This window comes from Cherax quadricarinatus, chromosome 82 (genome assembly GCF_038502225.1).
Source record: "Cherax quadricarinatus isolate ZL_2023a chromosome 82, ASM3850222v1, whole genome shotgun sequence".
Classification (NCBI taxonomy): Eukaryota; Metazoa; Arthropoda; class Malacostraca; order Decapoda; family Parastacidae; genus Cherax; species Cherax quadricarinatus.
This window is the reverse complement of record NC_091373.1, coordinates 9,622,191-9,632,190: the sequence shown is the minus strand read 5'-3', so window position 1 is coordinate 9,632,190 and position 10,000 is coordinate 9,622,191. Positions and strand designations below refer to the sequence as shown.

Sequence of the window (10,000 nt, the reverse complement as noted above, 5' to 3'; positions counted from 1 at the left end):
AGAGTGAGTAATGACAGAGAAAGAGAGTGAGACTTAAAAAGAGTGAAGGATAGAAGAGAGTAAAAGGAAGATAGAGACTGAGTCTTTGGGATGAGAGGGAAAGGGTGTATGTGAGATGAGAGGGAGTATAAAGTGACAGTAAATGAGAGGGAGCATCGGGTGACAGGGATTGGGATGGTATTAAGAGCAGGGAGTGTAAGGCACGGAGAGTACGGGCAAGGAAAAAAGAGGGAGTGGAAAAAAGACGAAAGGGCGCATCGCAACTCCACCACACGATGACAAGCAAACCACTACACCAACACAACACCACTACCACAGCATAACTACTTCCACAGCACCACCATCATCACCCCCACTCCACCAGTACCGCAACAACCACTGTCACCCCACAGCATCAACAACACATCATTTGAAGGCAAAACAAGCCCCGGCTGTCAGGAGAAACTGTGATAACACAACGTTACAGAGGCAACATGCAAATTTCTTGAAAGTTGCCCCAGACTCCAGCCTTGTCAGCAGGATCGCTGCCCATATACCACCGAGAGGTTGCCTCCTGAGGATTAAAGACTTGGATATAGCCTCTTCTGGACGTGGATGTGTAGTCTACTTAGATATGTGTATAGTCTGTTAAGTAGTTAGTTGGGTGGGAGGGTTAGCATGTGAACGGGATGGTTAGGAGATGAGTGAGGGGGTTAGGGGGTAGGTAGGGAAGGCTGGAAGGTGGATGGGTGGAAGAGGGATGCCAAGAAGAATTTTTTTTAACAATACAAGTACATCTGCAGTGTACTTCTACCCAACTTTATGTAGGAGTTACATAGTGGGAACCAAGGCTTGCTATGTTTTCCTGTCAGGATGTTGTTTTAATCCAGTTAGGAGTGAGGGAGGTTACCAGAAGCGTGAATAGTTGTAGTCTGGGGTTGTGGGAAAGTTGGAGGTTTAGTAAGGGAATGACACTTACAGTGGATACCTCTATTAACGACAAAGCTTCGCGCACACAGTGGACTTCATCAGGTCAATTGGCGATGCAATAGGTATCCACTGCTTCCGAATTATATTTCCTTCACCTTGGTGCGAGATTCGTTTGCAATAACCTACATTCGCAGTCACAGTTTTGCCCATGCTAACGTTCTTAGTGCATAGAGATATTCCTGTCTGGGAAAATTTTATTAGGCCAGTGTGGTACAGTGGTCAGATCATTGGTTTGCTAGTATTAGGAGTGGCTTGTTATAGGGGTCGAATCCTCTCCATTTTTGGGTACTGGAGGATCGAGCCTCCACTACTCCCTTACGCCGAATAGCTCACACTGGTTTAGTGTTCCACGTAAATAGTAAAACAATAATAAATTAGCTTGCGCGAAACAAAGCAATTTCAAATACTTTCAGTAAAACACACACACACACACACACACACACACACACACACACACACACACACTGAAATTATACTCCCGTTCCATGTATCGAATTTGATTACATCCATTCCCTATGTTTTGTTTAACTCGTATAGATTCAGCTCTTCTCCATGAATATAAAATAATGTATTAAAAAATAATCATAATACCAGTGATAATATCAATCATTCAACATCTCAGTGGAAATATTAAACATGATTTAGAGAATAAAACATTTGTATAGAAGACAATCTTTTATTATACAAAATACAGGTGTACAAAATTCATGCGTCCAGGAGAGACACAGAGTTGGAATGGAAATCCATTTGGAATGGGAATCCACTTGAAATGGGAATCCAAACACTTTTTTTTTAGCCCCGATGGAACATTAATCTGACATGGAAATCCTTCTAGAATGGGATTGCAAATAAGGTGAATACAGATAGATTGACAATTCAATAGTAGTTATGTATGATTGTTAATTCATCCAGAATGGACATTCAAATGGTATGACAGTTCAGTAATTCAACTGGAATGGAATGGGTATGCAAATGAATCTGGAATGATAATCCACCGAAAATAGGAAAAACACATGAAATTTTGATCTGAATAAGAATTCATTGCTATAAATTCTAACTGGAATTCCACTCAATATCAGAATCCATCTGAAATAGATATTTAACTAGAAATTGATTCAAAGTGGGTACCACTGACGAATGCAAACTAGTTGAAATAGGACTGTTATTTGAAAATGGGGGCCAGGTGAAATGGGAACCAACCTGAAATTTATATTTCAGGTAAAGAGGAGACTGGTCAGATTGGAAATCCGGCCAGAAAGGTAATCCATATGAAATGGTATTCCAACAGGAATGGAAATTCTTCTGGTCTCTAACTCACAAATGGTATTGAAAATGAAGATATATTTCTGTTCAAAGGCTATGAGGCTTTATAATAATAATAATATGAAGCTAAATCAACAGAGGGAATCGCGACATTTACAAGATAAACTTAATAAAAACATCTGAAAGGAATGTCACAACGCCAGCTCATTCCTCACAATAACAAGGAAGAGGAAAGGACGTAAATACGATGATTGGGTAGACATCGGGAGGAAAAAAACACTAAGGAAATTGCAAGTATTGGAAAATGGAGGTGAATTAGACGAGGCCAATTTTCGTTTCTAATTGTCTTTCTTTGATAAAGTTACTTGGCATTTTTCCAAGCAACAGACGAGGGAGTGATTACAGTGAACAAGCACGTCATGGATTGGAAAAATGTCAAGTTAATCATCGTATATGAAGAAATAAGAAATGTGCTTCGAGTTTGTGTTAATCTGTTATTTTATGACTTGATGATGGTCCTGGATGGACCGAAGCACAGTCCAAAGTTTCCTCTCCAAAGCTGAAGCTTCGACCCTATAGAACAGAATCAGGAGGTATTTAACATTCACTCCAACTCTTAAAATATTTCTACTGGGCAGGACCATACTAATAACCATGAGGCAACAAGACCCACGTAGAGTTTAAACTCATCCAGTTAACCTTCCTTCACCTAATGATTCTAATCCGTCGACAACTCTTCTAGCGTTGTAAAGGACAATATAATAAATTTACATTTTGGTGTTTCTATTGTTTTGATCAAGTTAGTCCCATTCGAAAGTTCTTGCACAACTTAGGCATTTTTTCAAGTAATTTTTTTTTTACATCTTTGCAGTCATTAACAAACTTTCCTTTTTAAATCCGATACATCGAATAACAAGCAGATCATTTTCTTATATTATCCGTTTTTGTTACATTTTTAAGATTTAAAAAATAATAAATTACTATATCCAATTTTCTTTCCAGTGAACCTAGTATCAAGTTACACATTAAGTTGAAATATGTAATAAGCAAACTTATAAGTAAAATTTCATTATTTTAACAAATACATAATATTATAGCATATATATATATATATATATATATATATATATATATATATATATATATATATATATATATATATATATATATATAATGTCGTGCCGAATAGGCAGAACTTGCGATCTTGGCTTAAATAGCAACGCTCATCTTGCCATATAGGACAAGTGAAAATTTGTATATGCAATAATTTCGTCAAATTTATTCTGAACCTAACGAAAAAAATATATTTCATTGTGTTTGTTTAGTATTAATTTACTGTAAACAAATCTAAAATATATTTAATTGGGTTAGGCTAAAATAAATTGCGCTTGTTATAATAAGGTTAGGTAAGTTTTCTAAGATTCTTTTGGTGCAAAATTATAAATTTTTGCGTTAACATTAATGAAAAAAATATATCTTTAAACGTATATGAGAAAATTTTAGAAAGGACTTAATTTTAAATGAGTTCTTGCTAATTGGCCGGTTTTACATATTCGGCACGAATATATAATTATATATATATATATATATATATATATATATATATATATATATATATATATATATATTATATAATTCACCTGTACATCAATAAAAAAATACTTTAAAACAGAGATAAGAATCAACTGTGTATATACACCAAGAGACATACATCCTCAGAGTATATACCCTGTGTCTCCAATGAATCAATACACAGGAATATAATTAAGAAGAACCAAGATTATGTGCGTCAATCTATTAAAATTATTTTTTTACGAAAATTATAATAATGGAATTTATAATTAACTTCCGAAAGAAGACGTGAAACATGAGACAAGTGGCAGTGTTGGTGAAATTGTGTTTACACACACAGCAGCCAGGCTGATCACTTGAGTTACCTCTTACTACACACTCGTGTTAGCTATGAAGAACATTGTCAAGTTGTAGAATGAGACACTTGTGCCAGCCAGTGGCTGGCGAAGCGTTTCCTCAGTGAAGATTCCCAAGTGTCTCATTCTTCATCTTATCGCTTTTCTAAATCATTTACATCACTACAGTGTCAAGCAATAGTGTTAACGTATATGACACGGAAGATACCAGAGGCTGCTGCTGTTATCAGTGTAAGGTTCCAGTGACTGCTGCTTTCAGCAGTGTCAGGTTCCAGTGACTGCTGCTTTCAGCAGTGTCAGATTCCAGTGACTGCTGCTGTCAGTACTTTAAAACTCTTAGTGTTAGCTTCACTCAGTACTGTCAGGAAGAACAAAAGCCACTGCGTTATGTTTACTCATCTTGCTAGAATGTAAATGCAACGGATGAACCATAAAATAAGACTGCAGGTCTGGCAAGTAGCAATTGAAACACATAATATATAAGACAATAAACATTGAGCAGAAGAGTTCCATAAATATGTTATACAATTGATAACAATTATAATCTTGAAAGCAACGCTTTACAAACAAACATTTACAAAGGTAAAGCAGAACAGATCTTCCGTCTTCACAGAAGACATTTCCAGTAAAATATGTTTTCATTTTTATTTTTTTTTGTATAACAAACATCTATTGTCCTTAGTCATTGTGGCAGCGAGTCGAACATTCAATGAACAAAACACTAAGCACAGATTCCGTCAGGAAGGTTATAACAAGCATGATCAACGTCGGCAATACAGAGAACATATACAATATTGAAATGACAAGGATCATGAGTATTTTCACATTTTTCCCGTCTCCATGACTAGAAAAGGACAGCGTATCCTCCACGTTGAGAGTTGAGCATCAACTAATGAAGAGATTTTGCTTTCGTGATCACTAAAGTCGCACGCTGATTGGCAGACTATGGTTCTCCAATCACCGAATGGATTTCAATTTAGCATTCGATTTATGAGTTATAATTCTTATGGTTAGCCGAGGTTCGTACATTACTTTCTGCTTGTTTCAATGATTTAAAATTTGGTATGATAGGAGGAATGTTTTGCAAAGGCATCGAACCGCCAACTCAGTGTGCCTGAGGTAACTATGTTACCATTGCGCCACAGATATTGCTTAATGGAAATTTTCTATTTCATTCTGAAATTGGTTAAGGTAAATTGGTTAAGGATTCTAACCTCTTTGTATGAATGGGGTTGCCAAACTTATTTTCTGAATATTTAGGGCATCCTAACCTCAGTTTAATAGCAAATGGATTCGAACATAACTGTGTGATTTACAAAAGAGCTCTAACCCCATTTTATGACGTAACTTACTGATAGTTTGTGTGGCTGATTGACTGAACTTACTAACCTCAGTCTGTGATTGGCTCATGTGCTCTGACGTAACAGTGAATGATTAAAATGTAGCTACCGAATCAAGGCTAAAAGCTGATACGAATCGGAGAAAATCAATCCCGTACTGGCTGCATTATGAGATTCCTGCCCAATCAGCGAGCGGATCAGACGCCGCTCATCCGTGAGCGAACATCCAGGCAGGAATGCCTGTGTCATTCCTTTCTCAAAGCCTCAAGTTCGTCATTTGCTGCCAAAGTTTACCAGTGAAGGAGAGCCAACGAATATTAATACAGTTCAACGCAAGATGGAAAATTAAAACAGTGATCTATCGGAGACATATTTTTGAGTAAAGATACGTATTAAATGGAGCATAAAGTATAATTCTGTTTATTTTTATATTTAAATGTTAGGGAGCTTTCAACATTTAACTAGTATTTGCTAATGGTTTGGCGATAAGGAGGGGTTGAGGTGAGGTTTTTGGAGTGGAGGGCTTGTGGAGGAGTGGGTTTGTAGAAAGAATGGGATCGAAGCAGTGTGGAAGAAAAAGATGGCAAGGGAAGAAGGATGGTGGTGGGGAGGTTGGTCTAGGGACAAAGTGGTAGCGTAGAAGGGTGAAGGAACAAAGTGATTGTGAAGCCGAGGGGTGGTAATGAAAAGAAAAAGATTCGGGGCGATTGAAAATCTCAAAGAGCAGTGTTCAGTTTCTTAAGACTTTCCATCTGAATTTACTTTACCTTGACCTATAATATCAGCGGTGTTTATCAGCACAAGGCACAAAGCACAGTTGGCAGCGATGCAGCTACCACACTACTCATTTTTGTTCAACCTCACTTGAACACTGTAGATTACAGATATCTCGAACAAGTGAATGAGCGAGAAAACATGACAGAAATTAACAGGAATATTATGTATCCAGGCATACCACTGAAACTTTATTTAGCAGATTCCTGAAGAAGGCCTCAGTTGAGGCCGAAGTAGTTAGTACTACTCTTATCTTCTGTATCCTCTTCTTCATGTTGGCTCACTTGTACCATTGATCAATGTTTATTATACTTTCGTATTTGTATATCTAGCTGTTTTCAGTATCTCTAATTCCAACATAACACAGTGCTTGTTGCTATCAATATACCTTGTTTAGAGTTGTTAGACAGTTGAAAACGATTGAGTCACACGTTCATCAAGAACCGCCAAGGAGTTGGAAGGACATATAAATATTTCTTAGATACCTGGAGATATGCCTCGAGGGTCTTTCGGGGGGTCAACGCCCCCGCGGCCAGATCCATGACCAAGAGATATGAATAAGTATTTTCTAGGTTTCACAAGAAAGTGGTTTAAATATTTCTTAGGATTCCCATGGACATGTCTTTAATACAAAATTTCTACGTTCACAAGAATATGTCCTTGTTTAGTATTTCTTAGGATTCGGAAGAACGTGTCTTGATAAGACATATTCTACATTCACAAGGACGTGGTCGATTTAAGAATGTCTTGGTATTCACAAGAACATGTCTCGCATAATTATTTATACTTGCATGTACTTCATAGTTCAGTGTCATGATCTGGACCATAAAGCGAGTCTCTAGCTGCGCAGCAGATCTGTGGGAGAGAAAAATCACTTGATGAACGTACAAAAACATAAGTACGCGAACAAAGACGTGTAAAAAAAAAAACCGCACACCTGCACACATACACAGACAAATACTCCAACATCTTGAAATTGAGAAGAAGCTGCAGTCTGTTTACATTAACTTAAACAAACGATACTGGTAACACAGAAAATATATTTTTATAGCCTTTTTGTCCCATAATACACACAAGATTACCTCTTTGTCAAGATGCATTTATCTACTGCGCCACACTGGACAATTATGAGATGTTCAGATGACCCATAAAGATTTATTAGGCAAGCCATCACACAGTGATTTGTTATACACTTTCCCCAACAGTAACAATCTGGATATGTTATCTTCTGCCCCATCAACTCTCATTTCCCGCTCCATCCTCCTTGTTCACCAACCCTTTCTCCCAGTCCTCTCCAAGTCCTCTCCTCTTCAGGCCCTCTTCTCTTCAGGCCCTCTCCTCTGCATGATCTTTACTCTGCCTTCTCTGTCACCCAAAGTGAGACTGAAGAAAAGAATGTCTAGGGTTACAAACAGGGAGTGGGAGCAGGAAGCAAGGAGAATGGGAGCTGGAATCCCATTTCCATGTTTACCCACTGTGACCAGATTCAGAGGTTTCGTGGCTTAGATGATGAAGTACAACTTCAAGAATTAATCGTGGAGCAAGGAGTATAAAAATCTCTAAAAGCAATCATGAATGTAAAGCTTTCAAAATATAGTATCGCATCTTTGATTTGTATTGTAACCCGCATTTATGGCCGGATATTACCGGCCCAGATAATTCACGGATTGAAGACAACGGGTGTTTAGTGACTAAACGATTCTATCTAAGTAGTTTTTTTTAAGCTAAAATGTCATCTAAATATGGGCTTGTTTTGCAAATTTGTCTTTGCCCACAAAGAGAATACTCTCATGTTTACACAATTTAAAAAAAATCTATAAATGCCACTTCATGAAAGACAACCCAAGGGAACGTACCTTATACAGAACTCTCCTTCTGGCTGGTCATGAGCGGCACAGTTGCCTCAGTGTCACAGAGGTGATGCTCTCGCCTGATAGAGTGTCTTCCACCTATAGACGTTGACGAAGGAGACCACTGGGAGAGTTTAGGTTGTCCTGCCTGTGGGCGTCCGCTAAGAATGGGCGGCGTGGGCGTATGGACGGTATGTATGGGTGATGTCGCAGCTACTGCAGCGAGAGGGTGGGTATAGGATGGGTGTTGTTGGTGGGAATGAGGGTAGTGGGGGCGGGTGTCTTCTAAAGTGGGTTGAGGATGTGTTGGGGAATGATCCACACAGGACTCTTGGTGGTGAAGGTGGTGGTGAGAGAGGATTGGAGAATGAGCTGTAGGATCGTGTTGATGGTGGTGATGGTGGAGGTGGGGATTTGGAGAATGTGTTATGGTGTCGTTGTGGTGGTGAGAAATACTGGAGGTGCTCACTGCTCCACTAAGCAGCAGCTCGTTATACTGCACGTCTTCCGTCCCACACGGCTGCTGTCCTCACCCATTTGACAAATACGCCACATGCAACAAAAACGAGAGGCACACGTGCAAATGAAAGCATTTAATATGGGTCTAATTATGAAACAAAATCACATTTCTGTGGCTGAAGCAACTGAAACCGGCTTACAATTTGGACAGAAAAAATTAACGATATTTCTGTTAGACCTGGCTAATTAACAAGTCGTCACTTATACTAGGACAGGACCAAAATTCCTCTAAATTATTATTATAATCAAGGGGGAAGCACTAAACCCGTAGGATTATACAGCGCCTATGGGGGAATGGAAGGCATTCAGGCTTAATTCAGGGAACTGGAGCACAGATCCAATTCCCTAGATCAAGAGCCCCTCACCAGCGTCAAGGAGCCTTCCTTGAGGGAAAAATTCCTCTAAAGATGCCTCTCTTCAGTAAGGATTCAATTTACAGTATTAAGAATGGGAAAAAATTATTAACAAAGACTTGGGCTCTTTATTGCACACAAAGAAATGCATCAGTAAACTATTAACCAGAACTCACCTGATAACTAGGTGGCGTGGTCAGGTGTGAGGGCCTCGGAAGGGTAGTATAAGTAGTGGGCATAGACGCCGAGCTGATGGTTGTAACACTGCCCACCACCCATGATTCTGCCCCTGTGCACAGGTGTGAAAAAGGTGATAACTCTGTTTAGTAGTTATGGTGTCTTAGTTATTGTGTATTTTGGTATCATGGTGCTTATTGTATTGCTGTGGGGTGTGATGGGTGGTTATGGTGTTTCCTGTATGTATTATGGAGGTGAATCTTGTGTGTAGTTATATATATATATATATATATATATATATATATATATATATATATATATATATATATATATATATATATATATAATAAAGGCTATCTGCTTAGTGAATTAGAAATAAACTATCGACATCACAACTGAAATTAACTGTGTTAGGGGAAACTTTTACACCTGGTGGGAATTTTATTGTTTTAATTCAGTTGGCAATGAAAGCAGTGTGTACACGTGCAATATATTATGTAAAGGCACATATATGCAATGAATTAAACTTTAATTAACTCATACTTTTTTCGTACGGGAGATAAACATTTAGGTTTTTCTTTTGAGCTAATTAATTATTATCCTGGGACAATAGAATTTGTTAAGCTTCCCGAGATGCCTGACTACCTGCCTTCCTTAATTAAGGTTTAGTTAGACAAGGGTGAATCAGGTTTCATTTGTAGGTGACTTCACGACTATGACCATAATTTTTAAAGTGGTGGACCGGTAAGCCAGCGGAAGGCCTCGGTCAGATTATCAAACGCTCCAGCTGTGGGCCACCATATGACTAAGACCCGCATCAGGAAACA

At 38.4% G+C, this 10,000-nt stretch overlaps 1 protein-coding gene across 1 annotated transcript in view; it reads right to left on the bottom strand.

The window, feature by feature from the left end:
• Positions 1 to 3,844: 3,844 nt before the first annotated feature.
• Positions 3,845 to 10,000, bottom strand: part of LOC128702919 (uncharacterized) — a 174,944-nt gene continuing 168,788 nt past the window's right edge. Inside the window, exons 13-15 of the mRNA XM_070102642.1 lie at positions 9,173 to 9,285; positions 8,131 to 8,647; positions 3,845 to 7,129 (exon numbers count right to left, since the gene is read on the bottom strand). Coding sequence (XP_069958743.1) covers positions 8,132 to 8,647; positions 9,173 to 9,285 — 629 coding nt within the window. The 3' untranslated portion in view covers positions 3,845 to 7,129; position 8,131. The remainder of the gene's footprint in view (positions 7,130 to 8,130; positions 8,648 to 9,172; positions 9,286 to 10,000) is intronic.